Genomic DNA, 13,080 nt, shown 5'->3' on the forward strand with positions numbered 1-13,080 from the left:
ATCAGAGGCTTTAGTGGAGTCAAATAAAAGGCCATGAAGATGCTGGAATTTAAAGCAACAAACTATCTGCTGGAGGGGACCTGATGTGGGATTTTGACTCAAGACAATTCCTTTACCACCCCCCCTCCCCACCCCCCCACAGATGCTGCTCGACCTGCTGAGTTCCTTCAGCAGATTGTTTGTTGCTCCAAAAAGCCATGAATAGTGGTTGATGCTATTCCCTAAATTTGGGATTTGTTGCGTGCTGAACATAGAGTCTGTTCTGCATTCTTATATATCTTAGTATCTGTGGTTTGTGTGCTCTAATGAGGCCGTATTACTACCCATCTTGGTCAGTCTGAGGGCTTTAAGAGTCGACCATAATTCAAGGAGTAAAAGCACAAACACTAACTGCCTTAGCCTCTGGATCAGGTGATTTTGAGTTCAATCCCCACTTCGTACACCCCTGGTGAACAGGGACAAGTACTTGGGGCTTTAATTTCAGGATTAATCTCTAATTGGATATTTGCATCCAAGGAGAATAGAGCAAGGAATCCCAGTCCCACCTAGCCTCTTTCCTCCGTGCTCGATGATTTATGCAGATTCCCATTCCAGCAATGCCTCAATTATAATATTCTCCTTCTTATATTCAAACCTCCTGAGCTTCACCCACTTTTTTTTTATTTCTGTAACCCCCTGATCCCCACGACCCTCTGAGTTCACTATACTCTTATTTTTCTGGCTTTTTGCGTGCCTCTGATTTCTATTTTTGGCATCTATGTCTTTTGCTGCTTAGGCCCTCAGCTTTGAAATTCTTTCTCTAAACCTTTCCATCTCTCTCTCTCCTCCTTTGTCTCTCCTTAAACTTAACCATGTAGTCAAAGTTCTGGTCACCTGTTTTACAATCCCCTTAATGTGGCACTGTGTCAAATTTTAATCGCTAATGCTGCCTGGAACATATTGGGATTCTTTTGATTACATTAATGTTTTGTTTCAACCTAAAAAGACACTGCTTTTTCCCTCCATTGATTTTTATCTGATTGTTTCATATTGTACATGGCCTAAAGTCAGAGAGAGGAGGGAAAGGAATGAACCCAGGAAATTAGTAGATGCAGAAATTAATACAAGCCTGTCAATGTGCAGATATTCTGAGCAGGTGCAGCATAAAGTTTCATGGAGTCATAGGGCTGGAATTCCCTCTGTGCCACTGCTCCACTGGGGTTTTCCATTAATCCTGCTATTAAGCGAATATTCTAGACGCTGATTGAATGAAGTTTTCGGACAAACAGGTTATTTGCTGGACGGGAATTGTCTGTAATCGCTGTGCCCCTGGTTGGGGTCCCGAGGGAGTGACTGCAGAGAGCAGCTGCTGCACTCTCTCAAGCCTGGCTTTGTTGAATGCCAATGAGGGGCCTCTTCTCTTTCCTTTGTTGCCCTGAGGCAGTGCGACTGCTTTGATTAACTGTGCTGGAAGAGGCTTGCTGTGATGGGGCCTTTTAGACTTTAAAAAAATGCGGATAGGGAGGGAGCGCGTGAAAAGCTCTAGTTGAACTCTTCTGACCCACAGTGAATCACTGTGAAAATATTCTTCCTGGTTTTTAAGAATTGCAAAGTGGGACGATGCCAGAATGATGATTTAACTTGCATACTACTGGTATGACCGACAATAACCTCCAGAGACTGTGTTGGGCCAATGTTTGAAATGCTTTCAATTTGTCTCTCAATGGTTTGTTTCCAATGGCAAAGGTTCTCCCACCCACTGGCTCTGAGTCACACAGACTACCCAGGTGCCAGATTTGATGTCCTCCCTGCGCTAAGTTAGATCTGAAGTGAACTGATTCTCTATACCGGTCGTCCCATGTGTGGGATTTCTATCAGTAACAGCGTTGCTGAGTGCCTGCCTGGGATCCGGCTGTGACTCAAGTGGTTCATGCTCTTCCCATCGGAAAACTGGCTTTTAGCCCCACCCCAGAGACTTGAACACTAAAAGCTAGGCAAGCACTCCCGGTACCTGTAAGGAGAAAAACATCATGGTTTGGAGCACCATCTTTCAGGGAAGATGTGAAACCAAAGTCCAACCTACCCCAAGCAACAAAAATCTGCTGGAGCAACTCAGCAGTTCGAGCAGCATCAGTGGGAGGAAAGGGATTGTTGACATTTCCGGTCAAAACCCTGCATCCTGATGTCCTGATGTGGGGTTTCGACCGAAAACATCAGCAGTTGCTTTCCTCCCTACAGATGCTGCTCAACCTGCTGTGTTCCTCCAGCAGATTGTCTGTTGCTCCAGATTTCCAGCATCTGTAGTCTCTTGGTGTGTCCAATCTATCCCCGTGGGTGGAAGTTAAAGAGCCAGTAGGAATATTTCACAGGCAGTTCACCTTGGTATCCTGAGTTCATAGTTATTCCTGGATCAAACAATGTCTATAAGAAGTAAGAGCAGGAGCAGGTGCCTCATGCTTGCTCTGCCATTCAATAAGATCACAGCTTATCTGATTGGCAGTTTCTGCACATTCCCCAGATCTCTTCTTTCACCCATTGTCCAGAAGTCAGCTTTGACTAAACATCCATTGCTCTCTAGGGTAGAGAATTCCAGATTCTCAGCCCTCTGGAAGTAAAAATTCCTCCTCATCTCAACCCCGAACAGGCACCACTTTATTCTGGAATTATGCACCCAGTTCTAGATTCCCCACTAAAGGAAACATCCTCTCAGCATCTAGCATGTCAATCCCCTCAATATTCAATAAGATCACCTCTTAGTCTTTAAAATACAAAAGTCTTCATTAGTCGGGGGATTGCGTTTAATAGCCATGAGGTAATGCTGCAGCTCTATAAAACCCTGGTTAGACCACACTTAGAGTATTGTGTTCAGTTCTGGTCACCTCAGAAAGGATGTGGAAGCTTTAGAAAGGGTGCAGAGGAGATTTACCAGGATGCTACCTGGATTGGTGAGCATGTCTTACGAGGATAGGTTGAGCGAGCTAGGGCTTTTCTCTTTGGAGTGAAGGAGGATGAGAGGTGACCTGATAGAGGTGTACAAGATGATTAGAGGCATAGATCAAGTGGACAGCCAGAGACATTTTCCCAGGGCGGAAATGGCTAACATGAGGGGGCATCATTTTAAGGTGATTGGAGGAAAGTACAGAGGGGATATTAGAGGTATGTTTTTCACAGAGTGTGGTGGGTGCTGGTAGAGGCAGATACATTAGGGGCATTTAAGAGACTCTTAGATAAGCACATGGATGACAGAAAAATGGAAGGGTATGTGGGAGCGAATGGTTAGATTGATCTTACAGTAAGTTAAAAGGTTGGCACAACATAGTGGGCCGAAGGGCCTGTATTGTGGTGTAATGTTCTATGTTCTATAAGGCCATCCTGCTCAGTTGTTCCTCTATAGACAACCTCCTCATCCTAGGTATCAATCCCATGAACATTCTCTGAATGGCTTGCAATGCAAGTATGTCTCTACATAAATAAGGAGTCCACAAGTGGACACAGTACTCGAGCTGTGGTCTCCCTGCATAGTTTTAGAGATACTTCACAAATTATTTGCTGTACCTTTATGCTAACTTAGTGTTTCCCTGGTCGTTATCTCATTGCTGCTCTTAGAAGCTTGCTGTGCACAATAGCACTGCCGTGTTTCTTACTCAAAAAGTAAATTGAAAATGAAATACAGTGGATGCTGGAAGCCAGAAATAAAAAGTACGCCTTGGCTTTGGCTCTTTGGGATGCACTGAGTGTGCAAGAGGCATTGCAGAAATAAAAGCCTTCTATCTCTTTGACTTTGTGTGACATCATCTGTGATTGAATGTCCTTTAAACTTGTACATGGGCACTATGGCTAAGTTACTGAACAAGCAATCCAGAGACTGAATGATCTGGAGACAGAAGTTCAGATCCCACCGCAATTCCAGGAGCATTTAATTTTGTCAAATCTAGATAAAAAGCTAGTATCAGTAAAGACGATGATCAATCTATCAGACTGTTGTAAAAACTCATCTGGTTCCTCCGTATCCTCCAGGGAAGTAATTCTGCTGTCCTTACTCAACATGTATGACTCCAGACCCACAGCAATGTGGTTGATTCTTTGAAACTGCCCAGCAAACCATGGAGTTCAAGAGCCATGCGGGGTGGACAATAAATGCCAGGAGTATTCATGTCCCATGAAAGAATTGTTAAGAATAACTCATTGGATGCGAGACACAGGTGATGGGGAGGGGCTCATCAATGAGAGTGTACCTCAATGCCTTCAGAGACAGCAGAGGAAAAAATATGGGAGTGGATTCACAGGAAGCTATAAATATAAAATTGTAAACTTCTGGCTTGTACACATTAGCAATGAAGATAACATAAACTGCTGGGAAAATAAAATCAAATGAAATACACTCTAATAGTCGTTTTTTTATGGTGCTAAGGATACTGTTTATAAACAATGCAGCTGTAAATTGGAGAGACAAGAGACAGCAGGTGCTGAAAACTGGAGCAACACAAGATGCTGCAGGAACTCAGTGGGTCAGGCAGGGGTCTCGACCAGAATGTCGACTGTCCATTTTCCTCCACAGACGCTGCCTGACCTGCAGGTGGAAAGTGTCTCCTTCTGCACAGTTGTGCTCTTGTAATTCAGAAAATCTAAAACTGGATTGATGCATTTTCTTTTTGTTCAAATGATGTCCGGTTACATCTTAAAGGGGCTGTAGAATTTAATATGGGCCAAAGATGGCCAAATGGGACTAGCTTGGTGGGCACCGTGGTTGGCATGGACAAATATAGAACATAGAACAATATAGCACAGTACAGGCCCTTCGGGCCACGATGTTGTGCTGACCTGTATAAACCTACTCTATGACCAATCTAACTCTCCCCTCCTACACAGCCCATAACCCTCCATTTTTCTTACATCCATGTGCCTATCTATTAAATGTCCCTATTGTATCAGCCTCTACCACTACCCCCAGCAGTGCAGCCCAGGCAACCACCACTCTGTGTAAAAAAAAAACCTACCTTTGACATCCTCCCTAAACTTAACTCCTCTGACCTTAAACTGGACAAATTAGGCCAAAGGGCCTGTTTCCATGCTGTATTACTCTATGACTCTATGAAATATTATTTTAATTGTTATATTTCTTTAGGTTCTGCTCAGTGGCCCAGACCTGGAGGGCAGACAACTGCTTCCCCAAACTATGAGAATACCTTGCACTCACTGGTAAGCTTGCCAAAAGTTGCCCTAAGGTTGGATTTTGTTAACACACATTGGGATATTATTACTCAACTGTGTGAGCAATTACTGTGGTTGTGCTCAGTGTTTGTAACATAACAGATGGTTGGCATTACTCTCTACTCTGGATCCGAAGTTTCAAGTAATTCTTCCATGTTCAATGTCTGAACTTTTGGACTTGAGCCTGCAGTTTGGATCATACTGCCTGTGCATTGTGGGAGATGGTTCTCATCCCTCCCTTGGGATTTAACAGTTAAACCATTTAACCAGTAATGAACCAAAACTGTTAAAAGATTCCCCACTTCACTGTCCCAAAATGAGAAGCTTTGGCCAACATTCCTCCAAGTGCAGCTGTTACTGGTCATTCATTTCACTGCTGCCTCCTGGTGGCCTGGATGTCTTGTGTCTCTTTCAATGTGTTATCAGGTAGTATTTCAAAATAATTCGACTCGTCTGTCTTTCCCTCCTTTAAACTATAAAAAGTAGACAAATGTCAATGTATTGGGCATTCCTTTTCTTTAATGACCATGCTGAGATATAAATGTTGAGAATATGATGTCATATGCAAATTTCCTGACAATGTAAATTTTATTGGTGGGACTCAAGGTTGTAATGCAAATAGTCACTGCTCTGATTTTCATGGAATATTCTGTTCCTTCAGTAACTAATAGGAGATAAACCAAGAGGAACTTGGAACAGCTCTTGACCTAAGGAAATCAGACTGGGTGGGCACACTTCATTCTTCTAGCCAAAGACTGTGTTAGTACTGGCATAAAAGTTGTCATCTTGCAAACAGCAAGTCTGCACAAACTGAGGAACAAGGAATGAATGATCAATAAGCAGCTCCTTTGTCATTTGGAGGGATGTCTCCAAACCATAGAGATCAGCAAGCTACCATGATATGATGGTTTCTTTACTTAAGGAAGGATACTAAATCGGAAGCAGAGAAGGTTTACTGGACTACTATCTGGAATTGGTGGGTTGACTTATGAGGAAAGGTTGCACAGGCTAGGGTGGTATCAACTGGAGTTTATAAGCACGAGAGAGGACTTTATTCAAACATATAAGAAGATCCTGAGGGGTCTTGATAGGGTAGATGTTTCCTCTTGTGGGCAAATCTAGAACTAGGGTTTTTATAGAAATAGGGGTCCCACTTAGGACAGATGACACAAGCTATTTTCTTGTGTACCTTTGGAACTCCCTTCCTCAAAGAGTGTTGAAAGCAGTGTCTTTGACTGTTTTTAAGGCAGATCTAGAGGGATACTCAATAGACAAGGGGGTAAAAAGTTACTGGGGGTAGGTAGGCAAGAATGAGGAGTTGAGATTACAATCCTATCAGCTGTGATCTTATTGAATGACAGAGCAGGCTTGACAACCTCTTCATCCCAGGTATCAATATTGGAGTTTAGAAGAATGGTAAAATTAATAAAACTTGAGGCAGTGATATCAAGAGGATTAGCTAGTTTGGGAGTCTAGATTTAGTGGGTGAAAATTTTTAAAAAACTGCGGATCTTGGAAATCTGAAGTAGTAGGCAACATTTCAGGATAATGGATTGGCCATTTTGGACCAAAAATAGGGGAAATGTCTTCATTTGGAGAGTTGTAAATCTTTTGTAACTCTCTACTCCAGAGGGCTGCAGATGTCCTTGGTTGAGACTGATGGTTTCTGGTCACTGAAGTAATCGGGATTGGACTGGGAAGAGGAGTTGAGAGAGAAGATCAGCTATGATCTTGCTGAACGGCAGGGTTCAATGGCTGCATGGCCTAATCCTGCTGCTTCTTCATGCATTGATAAACACTCACTCGCAGACTCAGTTACTGACATTTCTCCTTTGCTCAGACAGCCTGCAGGTTTAGTTCTTGCCATAACCCAGTCATCTAGTAACATTCCAGAGTGTGGGGTAAGAGACTGGTTAATATTCGCACTCTGCACTCTTCCCTTCTCCTCATCTAATCAGGAATGGGGCATGCTCCACTATCATGCCTACGTATCCAAAGAATTGCAGAGTTCACACTTTTGAGCATGAGCCTCAGTAGAGGTTGGCACTTTTCCTCCTACTGCCCAAACTCCTCAAACAAAGAACCCCATCCAACACTGAACCTCAGATGAGTTGGACAGCCACCAGCTGAATGCTGTCTGATGAGCTTGTGATCCTTGCAATGTCTGAGAGTTTTGTATCAAATGCTATAACCTATTCCCTCACGTTTGGTTGTTCCGTGCTTGCTATATTTGCTTTGCATGGCTTGTTTTTTTTCTAACATACTTTCCCCAACTCTTTGCATCCTATAGAAAAACCCAGCCGAGCGGCAGCTTAAGGAGCATTTACATGACGCAATCTCTGTGTTAATGGATGTATGCGAGGTAGTAGTGTTTTCTATTAACATTATTCATATTTTCCCATTTTATCTCCTTTCCTATCCAGTTTCTGTGGTATTTGCCGTCATGTCCTCATTTGAAAAAGCAATGTACTTTGCCTAACTAAGGTTTATAAACTCCACAAGAACTTCTAATACTTATTCTCCAACTGCATTCATTCCTTTGTGGGAATTTTCTGCTGACCCCAAGGAGGAAATTTGAGGATGGTGGAAACGGAACACTTGTGAGACATTCAATATCAGTATCAAACACTGGCAAGGCAGAGAATCCACAGATACACAGTAAACCTCCCTCTGCACTGTCAAATCAAATACTCCTAGAGCAGGGACAGCATGAGATAGACAAAAAGCAAAGCTCCCTTTATGGTTAAAAAAAGGTACATTAAAGTTCCTGAAACACTGTCTCATCAAACACTCCCAGGTGAAGCACACAATTAAACCAGTACTCAATTGTGCAGCAGATTTAATTTTTTTTTAAAGTTAATCTGCTTCTGGGGGCTCCAATGAATGAGACAATCTTGAGGTTCAATTTCAAATGTGATTCTTGGGAATTGACAATGTTGGAGCAAATTTGGAAAGCTGAACAATTTCCCTTTCACCACTTTCCCTTGCACCTTCATCTGTGGACAGTGTGCTGACTGGTGCCGTTCCCTCTGTGCTGGTAATTGTCACGTCCCAGTGTGGCCCAGCACCTACCAATTCCAATAATGCCAATTAATAGTGAAAATAGTGAGTCTTGTCCACAGAATTGAGTGTTTGTAGCGTTGGAGATCTTTTCACCAGTTTTAAGGGAGATTTTGCAGTATGTGCAGAGTTGACGCTAAGTACATGTGGAACTAATGCTTAGTGTGAATGGAATTGGTAGTTATATTATAGCTACATTAATCCTGCATGCATCAAGCATCAGAATGCATGGGAATGATGCTCAGCATTAATGCTTGATAGTAATAATGCTCCATCTTGAACAAAGGAAATTCCCTGATGCAAGGACAGGTCATTTAGTCTACCTTTATTCTCCCAGCTGAAGGGTTCATTGACTGGAAGATGATTCCACCCATTCTGATAGTTTATTCTGAACCAAATTTGCCAGTTTGTGATCTGTTGTTACTGTCTCCCTGCCCTCGTGTGCAGGACATGCCTTTCAATGTTGTGCGTGCTTCCACAAGGTCCGTGCTGAGCTGTCTTCTCGCTGGTTCTTGCAGCAAAGCAGGATGGAGGATCGACTGGACAGGTTAGACGATGCCATCCACATCCTGCGCAACCATGCTGTGGGGCCCTCGTCCAGTTTGCCCAGCAGTCATGGAGACCTGCATGGCCTGCTTGGCCCATCGGCGCACAGCGGGCTGGTCGCAGCCTTGGGCTCGGGCTACTCTGCGCCCAACCTGGGGCCTTCGGCTCGGGCAACGTCAATGGTAAGTTACCAGAGGTTGTTGGGCTTCAGTTAGTTGGAAAGAGGGAAGAAGATAATCTTTCCCAGTGTATGAACTTCTTTGTAAGCCAAGTGTGCCACAAATGCTGTAATGTAGAAAATAAAGCAGCCAATTTCATATACAGCACTTTGACCCAACTCATCCATGTTGACCAAGCTATCTATCCAAGCTAGTCCCATTTGCCTGTGTTTGGCCCTTATTCCCTCTAAACCTGTTCTATCCATGTACCTGTCCAAACATCTTTTAAACATTGCAATTGTAGCTTGCACTGGCAACTCATTCTATATACCCAACACCCTCTGTGTGAAAAACATTCCCCTCAGGTCGCTTTTAAATCTTTCCCCTATCACCTTAAACCTATGTTCTCTAGTTTTGGACTCCCCTATCTTGGGAAAAAGACTGTGATCATCCACCTTATCTATGCCCTTCATGACTTCATATAATTTGTGTGATAATGAGGAGATAATTTGTTGTTTGAGGAATAAACCCCCAGGACACTGGCGAGAACTTCTGTGGCTCTCTTGAGAATACTGCCATAGGATCTTTTATGCCTTCTGCCTAATCAAAATAATGCCTCTCTGACAGCACAACTCTTCTGCAGTACTGCACTTGGAGTGTCAGCCTGAATTCCTCGTCCTCAGGACTTTGGTGTGGAACTTGAACTAGAGACTGCAAAAGTTAGGACCATCCCTCTCCGAGTTGTGAATGTTGAGAGCTGACCTCTTTGAAGTTTGCAAGGGTTTGTACAGCAAATAACTATTCTCCGGTGACTGATTCAGAGATCACAGATTTAGAATCACTGGTAAAAGATCAGAGGGGACAAAAATTTTCACTTGAGAATTGTCTTGATCTGAAACATTCTACTTAAAGGTGTTGGAAGTTGACCTGGTAGTTGTATGGTTAGGGTGAGGAATTTATAGAGTAGGGGACACAAAGCGGGGCTGTGCACAATTAAGCATGCACTCTTTCAAAGAACCAGCACAGGTATGATGAGCTGAATCGATGCAAGGAGCATCCTTCAATGCTGTACATTTCTTGCACTATGGCCAATAATGATCTCTGTCTTGGAGACCCAGGTTCCATAAACCTTGAAGCTCAAAATCCAATCACCCACTTCTCCTCATGGATTATTGAGTGAGAGTACAACAGATAAATGGGCTCTTCTGCCCATCATACCCATGCCAACCTTTTTGCTCAATTACACCAATCCCATTTGCCCACATTAGCTCTTTATCCTTCTACACCTTGCCTATTTAAGTGCCTGTCTTAAATGCCTCTTAAAATGATTATAACTGATTCCACCACTTCATCTGGTAGCACATTCCAGATATCAACCACCCTCAGATCCCTTTTAAAATTCCTTCCTCTTGCCTTAAACCTATGCCCTCTTGTTCCTAATACCTCTAACGTGGGAAAAAGATTTTGACTATCTATCCTATCAATGCCTCATCATCTTGTATACTTCTATCAAGTCACCCCTCAGCCTCCTTCGCTCCAGGGAAAATAAATGCAGTCTGTGCAATCTCTCCCCATAATTAAAGTCTATTAATCCAGGCAACATCCTGGTGAATCTCCTCTGCACTCTCTCCAGTGCTATCACATCCTCCCTATAGTGTGACGACCAGATCTGCATACAATACTTCACCTCTCTTCACCACCACATTTCAGTCTCCCTTCCATACAAATACATGAACTAGAAGTTGGAGCAGCCACTCGGCCCCTCAAGTCTGCTGCACCATTCAATACGACGATGACAACCTTTCCATCTGATCTGTATCCTGCTGTAGCCTTAGATGACCTTCCTTGCTATCCACAAAATTTTTGTGCCATCCACAAACTTAGCAGAAGGAAGGAAGGCGAGTAAGCACTTCTGATGCTGTTGGCCCAGCTGGTCAAAAGCAGTTACTCTAGATAGTGTCCAGCCATTGGACTGAGGAGGTCTGATATTCACTTGAGGTCAGGAGAGCATCCCTGGGGTGGTCAGAAGTACCCACCCATCTTGCTACCATTTGCTCACTGCCGGTTGGAAATCTCAGTACCAATCTGAGCAGTGCATTCATCCACTGAGCCATATGGCAGAGGGAGTAATGACATACTGCTACAGATCTGTCAGTTGTGCCTGGGTAAATGCAGATTGTGAACCGAAATTCCATTGCAGCAATGCGAGAGATAAGCAGTGCAGGCTATTATTGAGGAAAACACCTGCTCCTGTTTATTCACCTGGTGTGTACCTGTAAGGTGGGTGGAGCTACCAGAATCTAAAACCCTTAGGAGCGACAAGGGGCCAGGGTCTGCTGGTGTTCACTATCAGCGACATCTGTCAGTGCTGGGGAACTTGCAAGAGAAAATAAACAAGGGAACAGATACATTACTGTTGTACAGCAGGTCAGTTGGCATATGCTTGAAAGCAAATATGGGATGATTTTACTGCCAGATTTGTGAATTTTTTTTCCCTGGAGAGGCTTTACAACACAAGCTGCCTTGTGTGGAGGTCTGAGAGAGAAGTGATTCACCATGTGTCGGCAGGCTTTCATCCTGAGAATCGGGAGGAGGAATAATTGAGGCACAACTCAAAATGTGCAAACCCTCTATGTAGACAGAAGATATTCTGCAGATGCTGGAACCCTCTACATACACAGGAAAAGGTGCAAAAAAGAATGTGCACAGATGACACCAAAACTGAACAGGTCATTTCTGCATGAATGAGTAGGCTGAGGGGTGACCAGAAAGAGGTCTTTAAGATTATACAAGGATTTAATAGGACAGACATAGGGAAAACATAGGGAAAATGTTTCCTCTATGTGCAACTACGCAACACCAGAGGTCATAAATATAAAATAGTCACTAATAAGGAATTGAGGAGAAACTTCTTTCCCCGGAGAGTGGTCTGAAGGTGGAACTTGCTCCCATGGGAAGTGTTTGAGGAGGAGAAGAACAGAGAGGTAGTTAAGGGAAAGCTGGATAAAAACATGAGGGAGGGAGGAAGGAATGGAAGGGTTTGTAGATGGGGCCAAATGAAGGAGGAAGTTTGTGTGAAGAATAAACACCAACTAAGTAGCTTGAATCTGTGCCATACATTGCATTTAACCATCCCATTCTCTGTACACAAGGCAGTTCTCCCTCAGGACGGCTCCTCTGACAGTGCTGCCCTCCAATGGCATGGTGAAGCCCCAGCACTGGCCTTCGGAAGGCGTGACACTTTAAGCTTTTTATTTACAGCACAGTTACAGGCCCTCCTGGCCCAACAAGTCCGCGCCGCCCATTTAACCCCATGTTAACCTAGCCGTACATCTTTGGAATGTGGGAAGAAACCGGAACACCCAGAGGAAACCCACACCGACACAGGGAGAACGTACAAACTCCTCATAGACAGTGGCGGGAATTGAACCCGGGCCGCTGGTGCTGTAATAGTGTCACGCTAACCACTATGCTACCGTGCCGCCATTTCCTTGGCACTTGCCCTCTAAGTATGTGACTCTTTGTCAGCACCTGCCCACTGCTGGTGTGGCACTCCCTCAGCACTCCACTAGCAGTATCGTCCTGGATTAATTACTCAACTCTCTGAAATAGGTGCTGAACCCAGGGTCTTTTGACATACGAGAATGCTAACCACTGAGGTTTGATGCTCAATTTTGGTGGAAAGTCTAAAGCTGTGGGGCATTGAGGAGGCTTGTAGAGATTGGTGGGGGGGTGTGGTGTGTGGAGCAAAGTTGAGTATAATCACTATAGTGACTATGTTTTAGTAACACATCAATGGCTGTAAATGCTTTGGTACATTTTGGGGTTGTGAAACATTGTGCAGAATTGCTGCAGCCTCCTGATTCGAACTGTTGTCCACAAGTGAATTCTGTGTAAGCCTAGATGCCTGTTGGGGTGCATCACAGAGGAACTCAAGAGGAGGGGTTTACAGCCACAGAATCTTCCATCTCCTCACCTCCCATGGGCATGTCTTGAGTTGGTGGTCAGAGGCTGCAGATTCCGGCAGACAGAAGAGTCACAGAAACATATTCAGTGATGAACAATCCCACTCAGGTTGTTCAACCATCAGGTGTGAATCACTAGTGGCACAGGTAGTAGATCCACT

At 43.9% G+C, this 13,080-nt stretch overlaps 2 protein-coding genes across 4 annotated transcripts in view; one reads left to right on the forward strand and one right to left on the reverse strand.

Moving 5' to 3' along the window:
• Window positions 1-13,080, reverse strand: part of pi4kb (phosphatidylinositol 4-kinase, catalytic, beta) — a 599,336-nt gene that overhangs the window by 429,783 nt on the left and 156,473 nt on the right. The window lies entirely within an intron of this gene.
• The window catches only part of LOC127587477 (transcription factor 12-like), a 117,624-nt gene that overhangs the window by 89,460 nt on the left and 15,084 nt on the right, over window positions 1-13,080 (forward strand). For 2 of the 3 annotated variants that reach the window (XM_052045831.1, XM_052045832.1), the window contains exons 7-9: window positions 5,105-5,178; window positions 7,481-7,552; window positions 8,769-8,978. In XM_052045831.1, the coding sequence (XP_051901791.1) occupies window positions 5,105-5,178; window positions 7,481-7,552; window positions 8,769-8,978 (356 nt within the window). The remainder of the gene's footprint in view (window positions 1-5,104; window positions 5,179-7,480; window positions 7,553-8,768; window positions 8,979-13,080) is intronic. The other variant, XM_052045833.1, reaches the window with a different exon arrangement.

This window comes from Pristis pectinata, chromosome 40, assembly GCF_009764475.1.
Source record: "Pristis pectinata isolate sPriPec2 chromosome 40, sPriPec2.1.pri, whole genome shotgun sequence".
Classification (NCBI taxonomy): Eukaryota; Metazoa; Chordata; class Chondrichthyes; order Rhinopristiformes; family Pristidae; genus Pristis; species Pristis pectinata.